At 46.6% G+C, this 25,855-nt stretch overlaps 1 protein-coding gene across 1 annotated transcript; it reads left to right on the top strand.

The window, feature by feature from the left end:
• Positions 1-2,477: 2,477 nt before the first annotated feature.
• LOC101982887 (cytochrome P450 4F4-like) lies at positions 2,478-20,188 on the top strand. The gene is made up of 13 exons (XM_005360686.1): positions 2,478-2,576; positions 2,972-3,170; positions 6,742-6,886; positions 10,491-10,544; positions 10,635-10,762; positions 12,423-12,544; positions 13,651-13,921; positions 15,772-15,838; positions 16,021-16,150; positions 17,629-17,762; positions 17,852-17,916; positions 18,052-18,134; positions 18,477-20,188. The coding sequence occupies exons 2-13, from the start codon at positions 2,973-2,975 to the stop codon at positions 18,652-18,654; spliced, it is 1,575 nt and encodes a 524-aa protein (XP_005360743.1). The 5' UTR covers positions 2,478-2,576; position 2,972; the 3' UTR covers positions 18,655-20,188.
• Positions 20,189-25,855: the final 5,667 nt, after the last annotated feature.

The raw sequence follows: 25,855 nt of genomic DNA, 5'->3' as shown, positions 1-25,855 counted from the left end.
ACCAACATATATTAAGGTCTACTTTAAATTTGACTCAAAAATTGTGGTGGTGGTTTTGTTCTCTCCAGTGGGGGTTAACAACAGATATCTCATGTAGGGCTCAACACAGCTTGGTTTTATTTTTTCACTCTTCTCAAGCTGCTTCTAGAGCAAAGGATATTTGGAGTACTGATGGTCTATTTTCCTGCTCTGAACAGGCTTTGAGAGTCTGTGTAGGACTGGGATGGTGAAGGAATTCAGGGTGCAGGAACGTAGAATTGCAGGTCCCTAGAGCTGTGCTACAACTGCCTGTGTGAATTTCCAAAACAAACCCAGGCCTGCTTGTCACTGACTGCTGTGGGACATGTTGGTCTCCTGAGGGTGGAGGAGATTCCCTTTTTGCTGGCAGGATTGGCAATGACAATAATACTAATATAAGGAAAAGTACAATTCCATAATTATATTAATGTAACAAAATAATATTTCCTTAAGTAGCCCTATTAGTAGTTCAAAGTGGGAGACTATATGTATATGTTTGTATGTATGAATGTGTATGAGTGTGTGCATTTGTGCAGGTGTATGTATATGTATTTTGTATGTGCGCGGAGGGAGGTAATATAGCCTGGAAATTTCCTGTGAGCCTATTTGTGTATGTGTGTGTTTATACAGTGCATTGGTATGTGTGTATGTGTGTATATATGTATATATGTGTATATGTATGTATGTGATATGCATGTATGTGTATGTGTGTGTATAATGTATACGGTCTGAGGATATGTATGTGTGTATGTATATATGTGTATATGTTGTATGTGTGTATATGTATACAGTCTGAGGATGTGTGTATATGTGTATTACTGGACTCACTGGACTGTCCATACTGGGCTGTGCATACCGCTGGGGCAGCTGTTGGAGCCCTCTGGCCTTGCTCCCAGGTCAGGCCTTTGCAGTGCAAGCTCCACACTCCACACCAGCACTGTCTTGGGAGCAGCTCCAAGACCTCAGCTGTGTGTGTATGTGTGGAGAAACACCGTATTCCTTTGGTCTTGGTGGGGTGGTTAAGAAACAGGCTCAGGACTGTGTTTCCCAGACCCCCACTGAACTGAGCCCCAATGACCATAGTGCACACCTCCCTCAGCAAGCGGCTGTAGAACCTTGCTTTGTCTGAGGCTCTCTGATATCAAGCCTGATGTTCAGAGCTTTCCTAAAAGGCTACTGAGGATCAGGGAATGCACAAGGGATGGTTGAAGATAGCATATTCCCTGACAACTATGGCAAAGGGACCCAAGAATCTTACCTATGCCTGACTATGTCTTTATTCCTTCACAGAAGTAATGGCAAGCACAGTCTAGATGCTGGCCACAGTTGGTGCTAACAGGAAACTCATAGTCTTCACACCAAAGTACATTGTGTCTCAGAAGGCAGGCATATGGAGTTCTACTATGCACCAACCATGGTGTTAAAACAGTTTCTCTTTTGAATATTTAAATAATCAATGTACAAAATAGTAAATATTACCATTTAATTTTTTTAAATTAATTTTGTCTGTCCATATGTCTGTGTAGTAGTATGTGCATGCAGAACCTTTGGAGTCGAAAAAAGGCGTTGGGTCCCCTGGCAACTCAGTCACAGACAGTTGTGAGCCACCATGTGGGCACTGGGAATCAAACCCATCGAACGATTGCTCTGGCCATTGCTGGAGTGATTTGCTGGGTAAATATTTTTGTAAGTGCTATCTATGCTTCATATAAGAACAAGAAAGGCCCTGAACTCTCCTGCCTGGACTTTATCTGCAGATAGCGGCTCACGGCCTCACTGGGCTCACGGCCTCACTGGGCTCACGGCCTCACTCGGCTCACGGCCTCACTCGGCTCACGGCCTCACTCGGCTCACGGCCTCACTCGGCTCACGGCCTCACTCACACACCTTCCCTTCTCCTTTCACACCCTAGCTCGAGCCCAGCCCAGCCTCAGCTGCGTTCTTCTAGCTTGACTGTTGATCCCTGGAATCTGATCTGGGAACTCAGTTATTGGACAGCTTCCGGAGGAAATGTGGCTACCAATCTCCTGTGTTCCTTGGAGGCAAGTCTTGACTGCTGTCTGGCTGTGGACAGAGGTATTCCAGATCTTCCCAGTACAGCACCAAGAAATCCTGCAGGCCTTTCTCCCACACGTAGGAGCTCCGGAGAAGTTCTGGGAAATGCCTGACCTTGGTCTCCTGGCACCCGAAATCCCAAGTTAATGATTGTTTAAAAGCACAATATACCTTGCCTTTGGAAGAGTAGAAGGGCCAAAAAGGTGGGGCTCAGTGCCACCTTTGCCCACAGCACTGTTGCTTCTCACCACACGTGGGACTGGCCAAGTTCTGGGGATCTGTCCTCCCTGCTCAGTGTGACCCTGACTCAGTTCCACTGTGCAGCTGACCAGCTCAACCCACTTTTCTTGGCCTCCTGCCCAGGCCAGGAGGAAACAGTCCGGCCTGGGAAGGATTGGCTGGCACAGATGAGCCCAGCCTCCCATCATTTCCTTATGACTCAAAGACAACGAGGCCGAGAAGAGAGAGAGGAGCTGTGGGAGACACACCGTTCCTGCGAGAAGGTGCCAGGCTAGCGGAGGTGGAGCTGAAGGGTACTATCCTGGGTTAGAGAGAGACCTGCCCATGTCTGGGGTGGTGTTGTGGAGCCAGATGGCTAAAGAAGGGTGGCCACAGTGATTACGCTGGCCATGAATATATGGTGGCTTCTGGGTAACAGCTCCTCCTAGTACCATTCATGCAGTCTGGGACACTGTTCAGACTCCCCTGTCCCTTTTTTCCTTTCCATCTGCCTCTTACCCTACTCCTCAGGTCCTATTTTACTGCCTCTCCCCTGTATTGGGTCCCCACCATCACATGATTGGACACCACGATTCACCGTCTCCATGACCACTGTCACAGGATGCCCCTGTCCATTCCTGGAGACTCAGGAACTCAGATTCTATCATCTATCTTGTAGGATGCGACATCTGGACCTATCCTGGCTGGGGCTGGGGCCCATGTCAGCCTCACCATGGCTTCTCTTTTTCTTGGTTGGGGCTTCCTGGCTCCTGGTCAGCTGCCTCACCCAAATCTTCACTTTGTATGAAAAGTGTCGTCGTCTTCGTGGCTTCCCTCAGCCACCCAAGAGGAGTTGGTTTTGGGGTCACTTGGGCATGGTGAGTGTGGGGTATGAGGGTGCAGGGACTTCCCAGTGGTCAAGTGGTTGGTAGTGGGATGGCCTGGCATCTAGTATGAGGGGGCGCTGACAGATTGGCATGGGTTAGGAGCTAGGGTTTGAGGTTGTAGAGATTCCCCCCATGGAATCAGGCAATTGGTGGTAGGATGGATTAGGGTCTTAGTGTGTTCGTCTCAAGCTTATCTCTCATCCCTGTTTGCTGGAGACCGGCTTGTGGGCGGGAGCTCAGGTCCCAGAGACGATGTGTAGAGTTGGAGTCATGATCTGGGGTTGAATCGGGGTGGCTGCCAGCAGCGTTTAATCAAAAAAGAACACATCATTTACACTCTATAGTTGCACGTAAGATTAAAAGGGAGAGGAGGGGGCATGTGAGCTGGGTGTGGCTTGAGATCAGGGGATGTGGAATCTGGTATTGCCATAGGCAATAGGTACCAGTCATGTTAATAAAAGGGCCACAAGTTCATTTTACCAGAGATAAGGAGAAGAACTGTTTTATCAAGCATGGACTCTCCTCAAGCCCCGAGAGAAGGGAGACCTTGGGAAAAGGACTTCCGGGGAGCAGACACTTACACCACACTTTCTTAGTCATACTGTGTGGACCTGTTCCCCTCGTAACACTCCGGAAGGGAAGGTCCTGGTGCCTTACTCTTTTCCCATTATACCGTATAATTGTGATTTCTCTGTATTTATTAACTGAATTCTTGCCCTTAATGGCCTCAGGCTCTGGATCTGAACTGTAGGCATTTCATCCTTGGGATCAGGGGTGTCTGGTAAACCTTTAACATTCTTGTTTTTGGTGTAATTAGGAGGGCACAGTGAAATTCCTGGTTTCACTGAGGTGGGGATGTTTTTCCAAAAAATTATTTTGTTTAGAAAGGCCACTATTGTACACATTTTTATCCTTTATCAAAGCCTGCACAAAATTTCCCAAAGGGGAAGGCATTAATATTGATAATCATTAAAAATGAAAGCACAAAGGTGCTGGAGACGTGTGGTCTACAATGTCAAAATGCTGAAACTTTGTCAAGCAGCAACGGTCGCCACGCGGTCCATGCCACCTGCTCTCCATCCCTAATCTGCTCTGGATTTATTTCTAGCCATTTTTCATGTCTGTATACACTGAAGGCCTCCCAGCCTGTGCCACACAGAGCCAGGGCCCTTCACATTCTTTCACTGTCTGCAGCTTAGGCCTCCCACAGGGCCCTGGTTCAGAGTCAGCTTCCTGTCTGGTCCATTTCCTTCTGTCAGTCCACTTTTGGGTTTCTACTTTATTCCAGAAGGGACTCTATGCCTCCCCCAATATACCTAGGGTCATAGGAGCATTTTGCTCTGACCCTCACCTCCTGGATCATATCTTGCTTGATTGCTCTTTTCCGCTTAGATGGATCACTGGGGCCTGTTGCACAACCTGGATGAGAACGTACACTCATCTTCCCATGAGCCTCCCCGCGCTCTGACCTTTACCCAGCACTTGGACTTTGACATAGGCCCATTCTCTCCACTGGCCGACCTGGTCTTCATTTACAACTTGCAGAGCTCACGGCATGCACACAAGTCCTTGCACCGTGTACAGTGCCCTCCGCCCTATGGGCAGTTGCTTATTAGGTGAGCTGCTACTCTCATGGGGACTTAGCGGTTTCCTCTGCTGTCCTGGGGTCTGCTGAGGCTGTGCCACCTCTAGAGGCTCCAGTGTTTGAACCCTTCTGCATAGGTGAAACTGAAGACTTCTGCAGTTGGAAGAGCACGTGAGGAAACCTTGAGGAAAAACCTTGAGGTCACAGAGTAGTCCACACAAGTCCCTATCAGGACCTTGCCTTGAGGCTTCACCTGGGGCTGGAATTGATTCTCTCTGAGAAAATTAATCTTCTCAAGACAAATCTTCTCTGAGGCAGACAGTGTGACAATATTACTTCTTTCCTGACCATAAGGGTCACTCTTAGTACTGAGAAATGACAGATAGGGACAGAGCAAGAAGAAGCAGGTATTTCCTCCTCCACTCTGCAACATCCAAACGTGTTCACTGCAGAGGCTGTGTCACCTCCAGAGGTTGCAGGAGAAACCTGCTGAGGTGCTGAGGAAGGTGCATCTGTGGAGGAGCAGAAGCAAGGCATGCACATACATGCACACACAAACAGTAACGCAGACACCCCCCACAAATGCATGCACACATACATGAATATACACATTCACATATGCATGCAGACACATCATCTTGCACCAGCTTGCAATAGGGACAAATTTTTAAAAATTCATCACTGGGTAATTTTTGTCATTTTATCCACACCATAGAGTACACTTAGTCAAACCATCATGGCAGAGCCAACTGCACATCTACGTGATGAGAGACCACGTACCCACTCACAGCATACAAACCTGTCCCTTGTGATGCTGTTGAGGAGACTGCAGGAAAGCTTTAGATCAGGATATTTACTTAATTAAACATATATAAACATGAGAATTGCATAAGCAAAAAATTGTAAGCCATAGATAATCTTCAGGTCTGATATAATTTTATGTGACTCTGTTGTTGGTTAAAAAAAAATCATTATGTGGGCTGGGGAAAGAGCTCGGTGGTCAAAAGCACGGGCTGCTCTTCTACAGGACCTGGGTTCAATTACCAGCATCCACATGGCAGCTCACAACTGTCTGTAACTCTAGTCCCAGGGGATCCGACACCCTTACACATCCATACATGCAGGCAAACCACCATGCACATAAAATAAATAAATGAGTCATTAAAATTCTTTATGTAGCACAATTCTATACATAGCTATGTAGATAAACAAATGCACACATAGAGACTTAGAGCATGTACAGGTATGTAAATGAGAAGAGGAGATAAGGAGTGATAGGTGATAGATAGGTGATAGATGATAAATAGATGACAGGTAGATAGATAGATAGATGATAGATAGATGATAGATAGATAGATAGATAGATAGATAGATAGATAGATAGATAGATAGATAGATGATAGATAGATGATAGATAGATAGATAGATAGATAGATAGATAGATAGATAGATAGATAGATAGATAGATGATAGATAGGTGATAGATGATAAATAGATGATAGATAGATAGATAGATAGATAGATAGATAGATAGATAGATAGATAGAAAGAAAGAATTTGGACTTATGCAACTGAGAAATCCTACAATGCCACACGCAAATTAGAAGACCAGGAAGCTGGTGGTCTAACAATGCAGTAAAGTGGAGTGTCAGATATAAATGCTGGAGTCCAACGGTCAAAGATCCAAGTGTAGACCTGGGTGTCTCAGCTTTGGAAGAAAGGGTGAATTTTCCCTTCCTCTGTATCTTGCTTCATTTGGATCCTCAGTGGATTGGATGGGGCTCCCCACACTGTGGATGGTGGGTCATCCTGACTCTGTCTACAACGTGAACACTGATGTGTTCTGAAAACACCATCACCAATACAGTCAGAAGTCAGGTTGCATCCTCTTTTGTGGGCAACTTTTAGCTCGGCCAGTCTTATCCCTGAAAAGAGCCATCTCAGAAAGGATTGCCCTTGTCTATCATTTTTTTCCAGTCCCCTCCCACAGAAGAAGGCATGAAGGAGCTGACTGAGCTGGTGGCCGCCTATCCACAGGGTTTTATGACCTGGTTAGGTCCGATAGTTCCCCTCATCCATTTATGTCACCCTGACATCGTCCGATCTGTCGTCACTGCCTCAGGTATCTACCCCCAGGAGCTGCTGGTGGTGTGGCTGTGGGAATCTGAGAGCTTCTGGTCCTGGCTTCCGTGCTTCTGTGTGGCCAATGCAGTAATCTCATCTTTCCTTCTGCCGTACCTCTCAGCCATCCTGTTCTTTCACTGCTGTCCTTTCTTCCCTCCCCGTCCCAGCATTCTTGGTACCCCTGGGATGCCAGGAGACCGCGAGCAAGGCTCCGTCCTAGAGGGACCCAGTCTTGAAGAGATGGGCACTCCAACCACTTGTGGTCAGGGATCACCCTGGAGAAGACGAACAATGGCAGAAGGGAGAAGTGAGATCTCTGCTAGGGCAGGTGGGGAGGCTTCCTGGAGGAGGAGATATGTCTAGACAAGACACAACCAGAGGACAGACCAGGGAAGGTCTAGGAGAGACAGAGCTAGGCATCTGGAATGAAGACATAGTAGTGGCAGACTGTGCAGGGCCTATGTATGACTGCAGCCCGTCCCGTTCCCTGCTTATGCTAATGAGGGATCTAGCTGCTATGTCTCTGTTCCTTCTCTTCCTGTGCTTTGCCCATCATATGGTCATTGCTCACCAACTAGGCCTAGAATCTCTCTTAAGAAATTACACTCCAGCCTGGCCCACTTAGCCTGCTCTTTGACATTACCATAGGGCATGGGGCAGGCTGAGGAGAGAGCGAGCAGTCTTCTGTAGTGACCTGACGCTAGCAACTGCCAAGCTGGCCTCTGGCTCTCTCTGCATGGCTAGATCTCTGACAGGTGTGGGTGGTGAAGACTCCCCTGGTTTGATTGAAGGAAATAAAGGGAATCTAAAGACTATAAAGACCTGGGAGGATGGTCTTCCAGCATGGCCGGACCCAGCTTTTAAGCAATGACATCGGAATCTGTGTCCTTAGGTCTGTTTTACCTTCATGTAGTCCATTTTCCTTTGCACGAAAGCCTTTTCATCAAAATCCAAGTGATGATACTCAGACATTCATTTCCAGGGGGAGCTTGCCTTCCTTCTGGAGTTCCCAGGCATTCTCAGCTTATAATTAATTTTAATCTCTGGGCCTGAGACGCAGGACAAATCCCTTTTTAAGTCACTCTGTACCAGGCTTTTTCCATCTGGACCACCAACCGGCTCCCACATCATGACACGGAGACTTATTAATTTTGAATATTCAGTCTGGCTAGTTTCTTAAACTTAAATTAACTTGTTTCTCTTTATCTATGTCTTGTCTCGGGGCTTTTTATCATCTCTTTTTCTGTACATTTTACTTTCCCGCTGTTTGTTTGTCTGTCTGGCAACAGGCATCTCCCTCGTTCTCTCCTTCTCCTTCTCTTGTTCCTCCCAATCGTCTGAGGCTAAATTTCTCCTCCTATTTATTCTCTCTGCCTGCTACAGGCCAATTAGCTCTTTATTAGACTAATCAGGTGCCTTAGGCAGGCAAGGTAAAAAAAAATGCAACACATCTTTCATAATTAAACAAATGCAGCATAAACAAAAGGAACGTATTTTTTTTGCCTATATAAAATAATATCCCACAACATCACTGCCTATGTTTGATATAGGAAAGTGTTGGGATCCTGGTACTAGTGCCTGGAGACACATGAGTAAGGATTCAGGCTATAGATACACTGACCCACATTATAGTCTCAGATAATATAGACTCCACTTACTAACCATAACCCTAACCCTTAACCCTAACCTAACCCTCGAATCCTAACACTAACCCCTAACCCTAACCTTCTAATCTTAAGCCTAATCTTAACCCTAACCCTCGAATCCTAACCCTAACCCCTAACCCTAACCCCCACCCTAACCCTGACTGTGGGCAAGGGACTTGAGGGCCTGGGTTTCAGTCTGGAGAATGGGATGGAAGAGAACCCAGGTTAATGCTGTGTTTGGGATCATAAGTGTGACTATGTCTTTCTGTCCCTCTAACTCAAGGGCTAAGGATTAGTGGGAATAAAAGATATTTGGAGGAATCCCAGGCAGGGTTCAGCACAGAGAACGAGAAAGTGTTGGACAGAATTCTTAGGGCTCTGTCTCTTGCACAGCTAATCCACTTCTCTGGAGGCCTCTTTCCTCTGACTCATAGGGAGGAAGAAGGTGTTCTTTACCACCGTCCTAGTGTGCACTATTGGGCATGCATGCTGGAAGAGCCCTGGCTGGTGGCCATCTGTGCAGTCTTCAGATAGGGATTGGGTTTTAAGACAAGGTTTCTCTGTGTAGTCCTGGCTGTTCTGGAACTAGCTTTGTAGATCAGGCTGGCCTCCTGGAGATCCACCTGCCTCTGTCTCCTGCGTTCTGGGATTAAAGGCGTGCACCACCATGCTCAGCATCTTCCTGCTTTCATGTCCCTAACCAAACATGGTTCATACTTGGAATCATGTGAAGGGGCCTCTGGGAATCATGGGGCCATGAACATATGTGGCACATTGGGTTCTGTGTGGTTGTCCCAGCAGCTGTTTGGGATTGTATTCTCTTCCTTCTGCTAACATTTGACCATGTGTAGGGTTGTCTGGTGGCAGTCATCCAGGGTTGCACTGAGACATGACTGAGCTGTACATCTGAGAGGTTAAGGTGACTATTAGCTTTTTTTTTATTTTTTGTTTGTTTGTTTGTTTATTTATTTATTTATGTATTATGTATATAATATTCTGTCTGTGTGTATGTCTGCAGGCCAGAAGAGGGCACCAGACCTCATTACAGATGGTTGTGAGCCACCATGTGGTTGCTGGGAATTGAACTCAGGACCTTTAGAAGAGCAGATAATGCTCTTAACCTCTGAGCCATCTCTCCAGTCTGACTATTAGCTTTTAAATCCATGTACAGATATATGTGTGTGTGTGTTTATGAGAGCATGCTTACACTTGTGTGCCCATGTATGTGGAGGCAAGAGGTCAACACTGGGTATCATTCTTCATGAACCACACACCTTGTTTTGGGCCTTGAGGCTCACTGATTAGGCTGGGCTGGATAGTCAGAGACCCACCTGAATCTTGCGTCCCCAGAACCGGGATTAAAAGTTCACACCACCACATTCGACTTTTTCTGTGGATGCTGTGGGTGGCACTCCGGTCGTCACACTTGCATGGCAATACTTTACTGAGTCAGCTGCCTCCCTACACCACAGTAACCATTTTAAGATAATTTCCAGGACACACCAAGATTCATCATACCTTCTCTCTGTGTTACAATAGGTATGGTCACGTCAGGGAAGATTATATGTGTTTAGCCGTGTTAACACATTAGGTCATGTGCATCTGTGTCATGTGTATTTCAGGAGATGACAGAAAGTGCTGGATAGATGGATGGATGGATGTGTTAGGTCTATGTAAGCTGGGAAAAAAGTGTTGTGCTATTTTAGCTTGTTAAACTGTGTAGGAGCTATGTGAACGCACACTTGGGTGTGTTGTGCAATGTCAGGCTGTTCTTATGGCCGACCTCCTTCTAAAGCTTGGTCTGAGTCCCGCCTACTTCTCCGCTACTCTCAGCTGCCTCTGCCCTTCTCCCCAAACTTGTCATGATGTCCTGAGGTAGACATGCACACCCCTGATGAGGGCACCGCATTCTTCCCCTTCATTCTCCTGGTCCCTGATCATCCCTGTTCATGCCAGCTGCTGTTGCCCCAAAGGATGCCATCTTCTACAGCTTCCTGAAACCATGGCTGGGTGAGTCCCCGCAGGTGAGATGACTGGGGATAGCCCTGGGGCCCAGAGAAAGCTGCCACCCTTGCCCACTGCCAATGGTCACCCTCCCAGGGGATGGGCTCTTGGTGAGTGCTGGTGACAAGTGGAACCGCCACCGTCGAATGCTGACACCCGCCTTTCATTTCAACATCCTGAAGCCTTATGTGAAGATTTTCAATGAAAGTACCAACATCATGCATGTGAGTTCCCAGCACCCAGCTTCCAGGCTGGAGTCTGGCTGTGGGAGTGGTAAGGGTCTTTAAACAGATCCAGTCCCCAATCCTGGCTCTGGAAGGGCCAGGCTGGCTCATTGCAGTGTTCCCAAGGGTTTCATTTCCCATATGTGATTTGGGATTAAAATCATTGCTTTGTTTCTGTGATACCACAGAGTCATGGCCCTGCATGTGGTGGGTGCTCAGGTGTTCATTTTTGGTACACAGACACAGTCTGGCACTTCCAAACACTGGCTGCTTCTTCTGGACAGGGTCTAGGTCCCTGGTGTTTTATGACCAGCTGTGGATCAGGTGGGCAGCTCAATTGATCCTGGCTCAATTCTCGCATGTTTGGAGCATGCAGACTTCAAGATAGCGTAGAATGGACTCATCAGGGAGCACAGGTGGCACAAAGAGTTCCATGGCAGTGAGAGAAGCTGGACAGGACCTGAAGTTCAGATTTACCTGGAACTGTAGCCTTATCACCTTACCAGCTTCTGTTGGTCAAATCAGAAGCCAAACACAGAATCAAAAAGGGATCAAACAGGCTCTGCCTTCTAATGGGCAAAGCCAGAAAATCACACTGTGCTGGATGTACAAGGCAAGACCTGGGGTGACGGTCACAGAATGATTCCTTCCTTGCAAACTGATATGTTAGCTTGTTTACTTGTCATGGATTTTGCTCGAACACACCAGATTCTGGGATTAGATATAAAAGCCAATCTTCTACTCACTGCACTGATACAGCATGTGTATCATTCCAGTTTTTATCCTTTTTCAAAGGACTCTGCTTCCATGAGAGCAATGCAAGTGGGCTGCAATAGGTACATCTCACATGCTAACATAATATGATATTACAATAATATGGCTGAGTCTTATAGAATTTTAATAATAAGCTATAACGAATATCATTATATAAAATTTTTACTGAGTCTCAGGGAATCTGCTTTTATAGCAAGCAGAATTTTGTCTTATTTTTACCCATGGAGAATCATCACTGTATCCTCAGGTTTTCTGCAATAACACTGGAGAAATAGCCCAAGTTAGGGACATCATACCAGTTCATTCTTGGCGTGTCTAACAAAGTTTCTCAAGAAACAATGAAAGTCTATCATTCTCAACAAAGGGATAATTTTGAAACCCACTTATGGTAGTGACAGTAAAAGGGGTACCACGTATTGAGTGCTTACCATAGGCTAGAGCTGATTCTAAGACCCAAGCCAATAATCTACACTGGCCAAATTAATCTCCATGAGTCTGTGAGGTACATGGGTTGCCTTTTCTCATTAATGATAAACCTTCCTGCAGGAAGGGAGCACAAGGTGGCACATGGTTTCCTCTCAGTTTAGCAGACACTAGATCAGAACAACTTAGCTCTTCCTAAAGATGTGGGAAATGGACTGACTGAGGGAGCACAGAGCATGGGAATCAGAGCTTGGTCTTGAACTCATGACTCCTGAGCAAGTCTAGGGCCATCATCTGCTACAGTAACAACTTCCACAGTTACTCAGTTTGGGTTATCTCTGGGGCCAGGCATCTGGGGTGGAGATTCCAGAAGGCTGGTTTGAAGGTGTCCATTGTGGCTGGGGTTGGGCAGAGTCTCAGGGAACCAAGATCCAACTATGTCACTGTCTATTTTTCTACCAAGGACAAGTGGCTGCGCCTGGCGTCAGGGGGTAGCGCTCGTCTGGACATGTTTCAGAACATCAGCCTCATGACCTTGGACACTTTGCAGAGATGTGTCTTCAGCTTCAGCAGCAACTGTCAGGAGTGAGTTCCAGCTCTGGGCCTTGGAACCCAGTCTGTAGAATCAAGGCAAGAGGTGGCAGAGGGAAGGCTGGCTGGAGCAGTGGAAGAGCCCCTGTGGAGAACGTGGGTCAGAACCCCCTGGGGAATGTGGCAGCCCCTCCCATGTGGTGAAATTGTTCAGAAAAGGGCACAGAGATTCAGATGAGACAAATAATGGCATCTGACACAGGCATTTGGGGATGAGGTTGGGAGAGTAGACAGTAACTAAAGCATACAGACATTACAAGCCAGGGAAAGTGTGGAACTTCATGCTGTGGTTTCTAGGAAACCATGAAAGGTCTTCATGAGCTCTGTTTCTATAACAATATATAGAGGAGTTTTTAGCTCATTGTTTCAATACATTTTGGTTTCATTGCTTTTGGGTCTGTGACAAACTTATATTACGGAGGAAGCATGTATTGGAGGAAGTCGAGACACAAAAATGCCAGGGTTTTAACACCCCTTTAAAGTCACCCCCCCCCATGATTGAAATGACTAAGGTAATCCCATCCTGCTCTGGCTCTGGTTTGTGTTTGCTTAGCTATTTCTCAGCCCTCGAACCCTCTCCTCCCAATAGTTATAGCACATTTGAGGTGTCCACGGCCTTGACTAGGGTATAGATGTATTAACCAAAGAACTGGCAAGCTGTCTAAAGCAACTGCTCTGCCAGGAACGCACATAGTAGACCAAAGACGAGCATGGTTAGAGCAGAGCTCTGAAGATGGTCAATTGACAGACAAGGGAGGGAACTGGCCACGGCACAACTGGAAGAATTGATAAGTTCCAATCTGAGTGGACAATGTTAGGGAGCAGAGCAGGACCGAACCCTGTGTCAGAGAAGAGAGAGAGGGGTCTGGTGTCCACACGATGCTGTGGATGCCTAAGAAAATGCCTAGGCTCGTGGGAATAGAATAAATGAGTGTTCAGGGCCCGTGTCTATCACGTGTTGCTATCTTTTCTAGATCAGTTGGGCTACTCAGGCAAACAGGTTAATCCTGTGCGGAAGTAGTTCCCACCGTCTGCTGAGGAACGTACCTCTGATTTTAGGTCTATCACATTCTTGTTACCCTTCATGCCCCCTTGTACAGGAAGCCTAGCGAGTACATCGCTGCCATCCTGGAGCTCAGTGCCCTTGTGGTGAAAAGAAACGAGCAGCTGCTTCTGCACATAGACCCGCTCTATCGCCTCACACCCGATGGGATGCACTTCTACAAGGCCTGCCGCCTGGTGCATGACTTCACTGATGCCGTCATCCAGAAGCGACGTCAGACTCTGCCCAGTCACGGCGGTGATGATGTCATTAAGGCCAAGGCCAAGTCAAAGACTCTGGACTTCATTGATGTGCTGCTGCTAAGCAAGGTGAGCTTCTTCAGAGATGCAATGGAGCTTTTAAAAATTAATTAGCTGAGTTTTTTGTTTTGTTTCCCTCTTTTATATAGAGTCTCACTGTGTAGGCCAGACTGCCCTCCATCTCATGTTCCTCTTGCCTCAACTTCCTCAGTGCTGGGAATACAGATGGGTGTCAGCCTTTTGGTTTTATATTGCTTTTTTGAGATGTGTCTTACTATGTTGCCAGGCTCGCCTTCAGGGCTGGGTAAATGGATCTGCCTGCCCCAACTTCTGATACTACATGCTTGTACAATCCCTCATGACTTAAAAAAATGATTAATCTTTTATGTGTATGACTATTTGCTTGCATGTATACCACATGTGTGGTTGGTACCTGCAGAGGCCAGAAGAGAGGATTGAATCCCATAGAACTGAAGTTATAGATGATTGTAAGCCACCATGTGGGTGAGGATGCTCTTAATCAATGAGCCATCTCCCCTGCCCCAACACTTTATGATTTTAAGAAAAACAGAATGGATGCTGGTATTGAATGAAAGATGATAGCTTCCAAAAGAAATAAGATAAGTTCTCCAGATTTAGACCCAAGGATGGAACAGGAGAGTCAGGAAGGAATTGAGACACAAGTTGAGAAAAGCAGGGGAGGGAATACATTTGGAAAGACAGTTGAGCGATAAAGAAGGAAGGAGGGTGAGCTTACTTTGTGACCACAGCAGTGTGGCATCATCTGTCCTCATACATTGCCATCTTGCCCCCATTTCTCCTGTCATTCTAAATCTTCCAGTTCTGAAGACACAACCTTTGGTGACAAAGCAGATGGCAGTAAAGGAAGAATTGGTAAAAAAGGAAATCCACTCTCCTCACCTAGTGAACAAAACAAATGACTTAGAGCAATGGTTCTCAGTCTTCGTAAGACTGTGACCCTTTAATGCAGTTCCTCATGTTGTGGTGACCCCTCCCCACAACCATAAAACATTTTTTTTTGTTGCTGCTTCATAACTGTAATTTTGCTACTGTTATGAATCATCATGTAAATATGTTTGGAGACAGAGGTCTGCCACAGATTGAGAACCACTGACTTAGAGCAATGCTTAATCTCTAAACTGCCTAGGCAAGGTACCATGCAAGGTGGCTAGTCACTCTTTTCCACAGAAATCACTCATCATACAGAAGTGGAAAATATCCACGGTTCTTTGGTTCCTTCAACTAGGAAAAAACAGGAAGCGAGGGAGACAAGAACAATGTCTGTGTGTTGGGGATTCTGATGATGGTGACTGAAAGGAAAAACATTGGCTCACGACCACCAAGACCAAGTTCTCAGCAAAAAGGAGATTTATTTACCCCGGAGTGACAGAGGGCAGGAAGTAAGAGACGAAGACAGGAAATAGGGGAAATGGAAAAGGGAGAGGGAGCCAGGGAAAGGGACAGGGGTATATGTCCTTGAGTGGGGGAAAAACACCTCTGGATTGAATGCAGACAGACATGGCACATGGGAAATGGCAGTTTATAAAGGTAAAAGGGCAGAGCCCTTATTAGGATGAGATGTTTAGTATTAATTGAGCATGCTAATTAGGTGAACGAAAGGGGGCTTTTGATTGCTGGACTTCAGTACTCTGATAGGGGAACTTGGTTGCCAGCCTCAGGAAAGTAATCTCATGGTTTCTTAGCTAAGGCAGAGGGAATTGGGGAGAAGGACAGGGCCTGACAGAGCCATGCTAGCAGAGTCCCTTCAGTGACCAAGAGAAATTCAGGAGTACAGAGGCCTTGTGTGCCTGGTTGGAAAAAGATCTCCAGATCCTATTTTTTGTTAGACACAGGAGTCTTCAGAAGTGGTGTAATGTTAGACCTTGTCTTGTTTCCAGGATGAAGACGGAAAGGCGTTGTCAGACGAGGACATCAGAGCTGAGGCTGACACCTTCATGTTTAGGGGTGAGGGTTTCACTGTGAGACCAGAAAAGGGGTAGGAGTCTCTCCATCTCAGGAAGCTGGGTCCTTTCATTCCCTATATTGTGTCTTTCCCCATCCCTCCTGAGGACTTCACAGTTTGAGTGCTGTCCACTTATTGGTACTGAAACGGCCCAGAGACCCAAGCCTAACTGCCCACTCTGCAGGTCATGACACCACAGCTAGTGGGCTCTCCTGGATCCTGTACAACCTAGCGAAACACCCTGAATACCAGGAGCGCTGTCGGCAGGAGGTGAGGGATCTTCTTAAGGACAGAGCATCTACAGAGATTGAGTGGTGAGTGCAGGTCCTGCTGGCCTGTTCCCAAGCCCCTCCTGGTGAGGAAGGGAACTCTTAAATGATCCTCCTGTTATTGGCTGGTGGGCGAGGCATCTACCTCATCAGCAAGGAAAAGGTTTATGCATGGGAACATAAAGATGTGGACTTCAAAGAGAATTACTGATGAGATAACATGATGTGGAGGCAGATGATGCTATTTTGCATGTGTCGAGTAAATGAACTTTCCTTTGCCTCTACCACTTCTGTCCTAAATAACATTTTCCTATGGTTTCCCTTTCTGATAGGTTGTTCATCTGCTCCCTAATTACTTCCTTACTATTCTTCCAGGGATTCATAGGGAACATCTGGGGATAAAGGACATGTCTATGTTGTCTTGAACCTGTGATTCATCTATGCATTCAGTCTTTGTTCACCAAACTCTCCCACACTGTCTTTCCATCCTAATTTTGTGCTCAGCTTAGTCTGTGCTAAGGACTCAGCCCAGAGACCATCCTTCCAGAAGCTCTCAGCTTGGTGGGAGAACAGTCATTGGGCAAGACACCCCTAGGACACACAAGCAGGCATGGGGCAGAGCATACAAGAAGCAAGGGTGAAGCTGGGCGGTGGTGGCGCACGCCTTTAATCCCAGCACTCGGGAGGCAGAGGCAGGTGGATCTCTGTGAGTTCGAGACCAGCCTGGTCTACAGAGCTAGTTCCAGGACAGGCTCCAAAACCACAGAGAAACCCTGTCTCGAAAAAAAAAGAAGAAGAAGAAGCAAGGGTGGGAGGAAAGGATATGTCTCATCAGGAAAGTCACTGAATATCTATGTATCTGAATATGTACCTGGAGAATAGGGGGGTAGTACCAAGGATGATGTGGGCTGGTGGAAGAGGAAGAGAAGGAACTGGGGGTAGGTGAGTGGGCGCAGAAGGGGTGTGGGAAAGAGAAAAATATAAAGAGGAATGGAGAAAGGGAGATGGAGGGTAAATAAGGGGGAAGGGGAGAGGAGGAGGGACAGGAAGAGGAACTCTGAGAGAAGACAAGATGAGAGGAGAGAAATATACAGCAAGGAAAGGAGAGACAAGAGGCATGAGAGGAGCCCAGCAGTGGTGGCGCACGCCTTTAATCCCAGCACTTGGGAGGCAGAGGCAGGCGGATCTCTGTGAGTTCGAGGCCGGCCTGGTTTACAAAAGCTAGTTCCAGGGGAAAAAGAAGGAGGAGGAGGAGGACGAGAAGGGAGGAAGAGGAAGAAGAGGAGGAAGAGGAAGAGGAAGAAGAGGAGGAGGAGGAATAGGAAGAGGAAGAGGAGGAGGAAGAAGAAGAAGAGAAAGAGGAGGAAGGGGAAGCAGAAGCAGCAGCTAAATTTCCTCCAGCACTTTCTTAATTCTTTGTTCATCTTGGGATTATTTTACCACTGCGGGGAGAGGTTATATGGGCAACACAGGGGCTGGCAGCCTCTGTTTCACTCCTGGTAATTGTGTGTTGGTTTCCTCAGGGACGACCTGAACCAGCTGCCCTTCCTGACCATGTGCATCAAGGAGAGTCTGCGGCTGCATCCTCCGGTCGCAATGGTCTCTCGCTGCTGCACCCAGGACATTTGCCTCCCAGATGGCAAGGTCATCCCTAAAGGTAGCCGCAGAAGAGGGAAGAATGGTCCTGGGCTCTCAGCAAGGTTTATCAGGCCGCAAGCGTACCCTGCCTGTCCCTTTTCCCCACAGGTGTCGTCTGCATCATTGATATTTTTGGAATCCATCACAACCCAACTGTGTGGCGGGACCCTGAGGTGTGCTGTGCCCCATTTTTGTTCATCCCCTAGTGGACCCAAGATATCAGACCTCACTTTTCCAGGCACACTCAAGACTGTCTCTGACTGTGCTGGTAGATGTCACTCATTCACCATGGCTGGTCTCCTCTGCAGGTCTATGACCCCTTCCGCTTTGATCCAGAGAACATCCAGGATAGGTCACCTCTGGCTTTTATTCCCTTCTCGGCAGGACCCAGGTGAGGATTATGGAGCTGGGTCTGGACTTGTTGGTGAGGAAAGGTGGAGTTGAGATGGTCGAAGTTTCTAGTCCCTTTTCCCCACCTCCAAATCAAATTAAAAACCAAGGTTTGGAGAACCCATTTGGCAATTTCCAAGAGCGGCCACAGATGCTCAGAGCGCTGCCCTCCCGCTGTGGTCTGAACTCGGGACAAGTTAAGTTTTAAGTGGAGCCCTCGATGCATTAGCATCCCTCGCTGCTCCTAGGCTGCTTGTTGCAGCAGTGGACCAGGTCAGGTTGGTTCTTATGATGCCCATCTGGGTCCCCGCACAGTCAGAATCCTCACCCCGCTCTCCTGCAGGAACTGCATCGGACAGACTTTCGCTATGAGCGAGATGAAGGTGGCGCTGGCGCTCACATTGCTGCGCTTCCGCGTCCTGCCAGATGACAAGGAGCCGCGCCGGAAGCCTGAACTGATCCTGAGAGCGGAGGGCGGGCTGTGGCTGCGGGTGGAGCCGCTGAGCTCTGGTGCACACTGATCCATCCACTTTGCCCCGGACTTCCTAGTAGGTAGATAGGCGTGAGTCTGCCTTTGTAGACTGCAAAACACAAACTGTGCTGTTACCTTGCTGTTACCCTGCAAGCAGGGGCTGTAAGGAATCCATTCATTAGCCAGGATGGTTAATTTGAGCCAAAGATCCCGGACTTCCTCTCGATGATCACAGGGTCCTATGATGAGGGTTCATTCTCTAGTCAAGCTGCACTACTCTGGAGCCAACAGATGGTGACTGAGCAAGAGAGGGACCAGGATGAGGGTGAGATTCAGATCCTCAGAGGCAAACCCTTAGCACCACCTTGACGCCCATTTTAATCTCATCTTCTCTTCTTCTCTCACTGCAGAATTCTAATTCTGCGGGTTCTAAGTTACTATGGATATTAAATCTAACAAGCCACCATTTTGCTTTGTTTTTGAGATGCTGCTGCACTCTGTTGTCCTGGGTCATTCTCAAACTGCTGGTCTTAAAGGAAACTCAGCATAAGCCTTCCAGCCATTTGAGACTGCAGTCTTTGGGACACTGTATCAGGCTAGTCCTGGCTCTTATGTAGTATGTTTGATCATTGTGCTGTTGTGCCCGTTTTCTCTCGTGAGGGGAACCCAAGGAAGTGGTTTTCAGCACTGTGGACAGCAACAGCCGGGGCCTTCCTACTCTGGCTGTTGGGGAGTCCATGGAGGCATGGAACCCAAGGTCTGAGTGCCCTTGGCATACTGCAGGCCTAGTAGCTTAGTGGAGCAGCCCCTGCTCAGCACAGGTAAAGCCCTGCTGTCCCACATTAAAAAACACTCAGGGGGAAAATAGTAAAACAGGACTCCAAAAGAGATTTTTAAAAATGTTTAGTGTCTTTTCTTTGGAAACCACATTTGTTTTCTTTGCCTTTAGTGTTTTACTCCAAGTGTTTTTCTTATTCCGATTCACAGAACTCCATTCACAGAAGTAAGAAAAACGGGAAAAGAATATCTTTTATTATTCTGACATGTAATCACTGGTAGCACCCTCTCACAGAATTGGTAAAAATGAGGTCAGCTCTCCCCACCTAGAGAACAAAGGCCATGCCCTGGAGCAGTGTTTAACCTCTAATTGCCCAAATAAATTTCGATGATGAAATCATTCTATTTGCTAGTCCCCTCACTTTCCAACAACTCCAAAAGAGGCAACCCAGTCCTGGAGCTGGGCTTTTTGTTATCCTTTGATGTCTAGGAGAGACATTGTTGCCACAGGGCTACCCCATTTTAACACCTTTATATATGTGTGTATTATATATCTTAGGTGGCTTCTACAGTAGTAGGTTTCCATATGATATTTTGGGTGCCCTTAATGTTAATTATTCCTCATCTATCTTTCCCCATTAAACTTTTTTTGTATCATTATTTCCCTTTAACACTTAATACCACTTTGTTCTGGACCCTTTCCTAGAAATCCCACCTTCATGGCTTCTTACTAATTTCCTGCCCTTAATAGACATGCCACATGGTTTCCAGCCACTCGTCTTTTGAGAACTCTCTGTTCAGTTCCATGCATTATTTTTTAAATGGGTTGTTGGCTTTCTTGATGTTTCATTGGAACTTTCAAAGTTAAATGAAATGCCTTTGTATTATGAGATGACCATGGGCCAATAAGGATGAGAAGTGGTTTTAAAGTGATGTATTTTATTGTCAAAATGACAAGGAGTGGAATTGTGGTGGTTATATTGGTAGTCAACTGGACATAGTCGAAATGCATGTCAGAGACAAACTTCCGTTCATGTCTTTGAGGGATTATGTAGATCAGTTAGCTTCTGGCCATGGCTGTGAGGGATTGTGCAGATTATATTAACTGGAGTGGGAAGACCAGCCTAACTGCCAGGAGAGAATAAAGAATAAGGTTCTTCTGCCTGCTGCCTGGCTGAGGATATGTGACCAGCTGCCCCAATCTGATGGTGCCAACTGTCACGGTTGGCTGTGCCCTCTAACTGTGATCTAAAATAAACCTTCCTCCAGTAAGTTGCCTTGGTCAGTTATTGTACCACAGTAAGAGAGATGAGTAATTAATACATTCTCCATATCCTCCTCATTTTGTGCCCTAAGTAGAACTTTTGGTAATCTTTAAATTCTAATAGTATTCCAACTTCTCCCAGACATTTTCTTCCATCTTAGTTTTTTTCAGATTTAATAGTGATCCACATATTTACCCAGCCACTACCCTTTCCACTCTCACCCTTAGAAACTAGAATCTTCATCACTGCGTATAACCACTGTTATCGCTGCCACCACCACTTATCCAAATAGTTTTTTAAATTAAGTGACTGGCCGTTTTTAACTCACTGTGACATTTGCTTAGTGGAGATATCCTCAAATTGTGGCTCTACTGTTGATATGCTGTTGTTCTTGGAGTGATATAGACCATCATATTTGAGAATGTTAACTGATGGGTTTAGCTATTAACTATAAACCCCAACCTTCTCCAGCCTAGCCTCATTTTATCCCTGCTCATTCAGCAACTGAAAGAATATGGCTGATTTAAGAAAATCCAACCAGTGAAATAACACTAGAAGCTCAATTTTGACACAAAGATATAAAGGACATGAAAAATCAAGGCTGTAGGACCGTTCTAAAAAATATATAAATCCAAAGCAATAGATTCTGTGTGAATAAATTAGATGAAATCCAAGAAAAATATTCAAAAAACATTATTGTAGATTAATGAAATCACATAGAATACTAACACTTGGATGGTATCTGAATATAAGCATATATGGTGTATGTGTATGTGATGTGTGTGCATGTGGCGTGTGTGATATGTGTGCGTGTGGTGTGTGTGTGTGGTGTGTGTATGTGTGTGTGTGATGTGAAGGGTGTGTTGATGTGTGGGTGTTGGGGAGGGGGATGTACATGTGAGATTGTGTGTGTGTGCATGCACATTGGAACCAATGAGTGACTAAACTGTCCACACATGGTGTGCCCATGGCTGAAACTGCTGTCAGAGTCCCTTGGCCCTGTCCTTAGGCCTGGCTCTTCTCTTATAATGAAGATCCCACACTCCAGAGAGACACTTGTTGTGTTAGGAGCGGCGAGGCTGCATCCCCAGCACCCCGCTGCCCGCAAGGCTAGCTTTACCTAAAATAATTACACGGAAACTGTATTCATTTAAACACTGCTTGGCCCTTTAGCTCTAGCCCTTACTGGCTAATTCTGATATCCCGATCAACCCATCTCTAATAATCTGTGAGCACCAGTCTTAGTGAGCACCAGTCTTATCGGGAAGATTCTAGCCTACGTCCATCCTGGGTCGGAACTTCATTGCATGTGTCTCAGAGAGCAGAGCTATGCATCTGCTTAGGAGAGGGGAGCATGACATCTCTGCTCCAGAGCACAGAGCTGTCGAGTCTGAGCTCACTTCCTCTTCCTCCCAGCGTTCTGTTCTGTTTACTCCTCCCACCTATGTTTTAACCTATCAGGGCCAGCCAAGCAGTTTCTTTATTATAATTAACCAATGACCTTCCTCCATCAGACACTAACCTTCAAATCAGCCCAAGCTCTTGGGGATGGTATGGGTGGGTGAATGCTGAAGCTCACTCACTCTGGGTAAGAACGCACATATGTGCTTTCTGTCTTCCAGAGCTCCCCACCATGCCTGAGCCTTGGCTGCCTGTGTAGCAACCTCCTTCCTCAGCTGCCTTTCTCTCCTGCCTCTTCGACCCATCTGACTTTCCCACCACCTTACTTGTTTTCAGGGGTTCTTTCCCAAAGAGATACTTGGCAACTGAAACTTGTTTTTGAATAACATCCAAATAACTTTACCTTACACATATGGGTCTGCTTCTGCAGAACATATATTCAGTGTCTCCAGAAATCTTCACAGACATACTGCTTCTATGAGGTTCAGAGAGGCCAGTTTGTGTATCCAAGATCACCAGCTGGAGAATGGAAAATCCCGGTGTTTGGAGTTTCTAACCTAAAATCACATGCTCACTTTTATAAAAGATTTCCAGGGGCCAGGAAATGGACAATGGGTGTTTACAAACAAGTATTTCCCTGATGAATTTCATGAAGGTACCCAAACTATGTCTTATTCTGTCACAAAGTCATACTGACAGACAGGAGCTTGGTGCTGGATGTGTGACAGGGAGGGTTGCATTAGCCCTTTGCTCAGTTTATGGCTTGTTTAATGTTCATAAAACATTGATATGCCCTTTAATTTGTATGTAAGAAAATATCAAAATGAATAGAAGTCTCCAAGGTCATACATCTTTTGTAAGATGTGGGAGTCCCCTCTGTGTGCCATGATTAGCATTAATGAATAAAGAAACTGCCTTGGCCTTGGCAGAACTTAGGTAGGCAGGGAAGATGGAACTGAATGCTGGGAGGAAGAAAGCAGAGTCAGAGAGATGCCATGGAGTGGCCAGAATCAGAAATGCTGAACCTTTGCCGGTAAGCCACTGCCACGTGGTGATATACAGATTAATAGAAATGGGCTAAATTAATATGTAAGAGTTAGCCAATAAGAAGCTAGAGCTAATGGGCCAAGCAGTGATTTAATTAATACAGTTTCTGTGTGGTTATTTTGGTTCTGGGCGTCTGGGACAAACAAGCAGGCCCTTCTCCTACAGCCATGCAATCTGTGTGCTAGTCTTTGTTCAGAAAACACATGTATGAGTCCTGCCCAATGCTAGGCATGGCTTGAAATAGGTTTCTTCTCAAAATGTAAATGAAAATCATACAGAATAGTGAATATTATATGTGACATCCATCCTTCACGTAAATAAAAATTTTACTAGGAACAACTAACTGAGAGTTAGATGGTAATTTGACACACTTTTGAGTATAATAAGAATTCTCCAAAACATGAGGATGATTAAAATATAATATATAGATATGAGATGATAGTAGTGATAATAATATAAAACCCAGGTAATGCATCCGAGTTTCCAGAGGTGTTAGGTCTCCTTCCCCCAGTTGGCCTCTGGTGCCTGCTTGTCTCAGAACTCCAGTTAGAAAAGTTCTATGTGATAGAGCCTAGCATGGGGAAAGAGGTTCATTGGAGGAGGCTTTGTGTCTTAGGTCTATGAAGTGGGAAGTTTGAGAGGGCTATGAGTTCCAGACTACGGAAAAAACCAGGACTTTGTTATGATCAGAAGACTATAAACACCGCTGTCTTGACTGAAAAGATGGCTCAGAAGCTGAGAGCATTCGCTGCTCTTGTAGAGAACTGGGATCCTTTCCCAAGCATTCACATGGTGGCCTACAACCATCTGTAACTCCAATTCTGGGAGATCTGACCCCCCCTTCTGGTGTTCCTGGGCACTGCAGGCATGTGGTGCACAGACATATATGCAGGAAGGACACCCATACTCATAAAAAGAAACACACAAAATACTTTTGCCAAATCAGTGCACAAGTCATCATTTTTGTCTTTTCTGTAGGGTTGTACGTTACAACATGCCCCATTTTCACTCATTCCTCTAAGGTGTTATCATCCTATTTCCAGCAGTTCTAGCCTCCCCTTCTTGACCTCATCTGCACAGTTCACATCCCAGGCTCATCTCCATATGTCCTCTCCCTCCCCATCTACAGCCAGACCAGCCTCAGCTATGTTCTTCTAGCTGAACTGTTGAGCTCAAGACTCTGACCTGGAAAATCAATAGTTGAACAGATTCAAAGAGAAAGCCGCCCTCCAAGACCCCAGGCTACTTGTACGCAGGACTTGACCTCTGCCTGGTGTGCAGCTGATGGACAGGCATTCTGCAGCCTCCGAGCTTTGCACCAGGAAACTCTGCAGGCCTTCCTTCATGCCAGTGCTCAGAGGAGCTCCAAAGAAGTTCATGGATAGGTCTGGTCCTGGTCTCTTGGCACCTAAAGTCCTGAGTTAATAATTATACTAGATATATTCTGTCCTTGAAATTGCGGGGGCAACTATAAACGTGGGGCTTAAAATCACCTTTGCCCTTACCTAGTCTCTTCCACAAATACACGGAGGAACCAAATGCTAAGGGTCTGGCTTCTATGCTCTGCGATCCTGACTTAGTTCCTCTCTGTAGCTGACTGACCCAATCCCCTTTCCTTTGGCCTCCTGTCAAGGGTGGGAAGAAGCAGCTAGGCCTGGGAGGGATTGGTTGGCATGGCTAAACCAGCATTCCATCACCTCTCTCAGATCAGGATCCAGGAACAACTCAGCTACTGAGGAGGGAGAGGAGCTGTGGGGAAGACCCTGCCAAAGAAGGTGCCAGGCTAGGGGAAGCGGTGCTGTCTTAGATGGAAGGTACTGTCCTAGCTTAGAAAGAGCTCAGCACATGTCTGGGGTATTGTTAGGGACCCAGCTGGTTTAAAGCAGGGTGGCCACAGTGCTCCAGTTGGCTCTGGTAGTAGTGGTTGTTTTTGGACAACAACCCCTGGCAGCCTCGGTATCATTCGGGCAATCTGGGATAGTAGCCAGACTTTCTCTTTGTACTTACTCTTCTACTTCCTTCTCATCCTCTTCTTCCCTTGAATTTCCTTCATGTCCTGTTTCACCTCCTCGTCTCTGTGTTGCCTTGGATCCCACTGCTTCCTGCTCTGATGCCAGCATCCCAAGTTGCTATGTGGCCTGTATCCAGACATACCTTTTCACTTGAACCTCAGGAACCCACACTTTCTCATCTGCCCTGTAGAAGTCCTCATCTGGACCTGTCCTAGCTGGGGCTGGAGCCCCTGTCAGTCTCACCATGGTTGCTTTATCTCTTGGTTAGGGCTTGTCTGGCTCTTGGCCCATAGTCTTACTCAGATCTATGCCTTGGATAAAAGACATTATCATCTCCAAGGTGTTCCTCGTCCCCCCCCCCAAGGGAGTTTAGTTTTTTGAGTCACCTAAGCATAATAAATGTGACGACACGATGTGTCTGGGTATGAGGGTACATGGACGTCCCAGGGTTGAGGGGGTTGAGGGTAAGATGGAGTAGCATCTGGGAATGGAGGTGTAGGGATCTCCCAGAGGTCAGAGAGTTTGGGATAGAGTGAACTGAGGCCTGGGTATGAGAGTGCAGGGACCTCCTAAGGGTCAGGGAGTTGGGGGCAGGATGGACTGGAGCCTGGGGTATGAGGGTGCAGGGACCTCCTAAGGGTAAGAGAGTTGGGGGCAGGATGGACTGGAGCCTGGGGTATGAGGGTGCAGGGACCTCCTAAGGGTAAGAGAGTTGGAGGCAGGATGGACTGGAGCCTGGGGTATGAGG

This window comes from Microtus ochrogaster, linkage group LG3, assembly GCF_000317375.1.
Source record: "Microtus ochrogaster isolate Prairie Vole_2 linkage group LG3, MicOch1.0, whole genome shotgun sequence".
NCBI classification, from domain to species: domain Eukaryota; kingdom Metazoa; phylum Chordata; class Mammalia; order Rodentia; family Cricetidae; genus Microtus; species Microtus ochrogaster.
Note: the sequence above shows the minus strand (reverse complement) of the source record. Positions and strands in the feature narration are given on the sequence as shown.

Coding starts and splice junctions, on each gene's coding strand:
- LOC101982887 (XM_005360686.1), top strand. CDS start 2,973: ATGCGACATCTGGACCTATCCTGGCTGGGGCTGGGGCCCATGTCAGCC. Junction 13,922..15,771: donor ATGTGCTGCTGCTAAGCAAG/GTGAGCTTCTTC, acceptor TCTTGTTTCCAG/GATGAAGACGGAAAGGCGTT. Junction 16,151..17,628: donor GCATCTACAGAGATTGAGTG/GTGAGTGCAGGT, acceptor TGGTTTCCTCAG/GGACGACCTGAACCAGCTGC.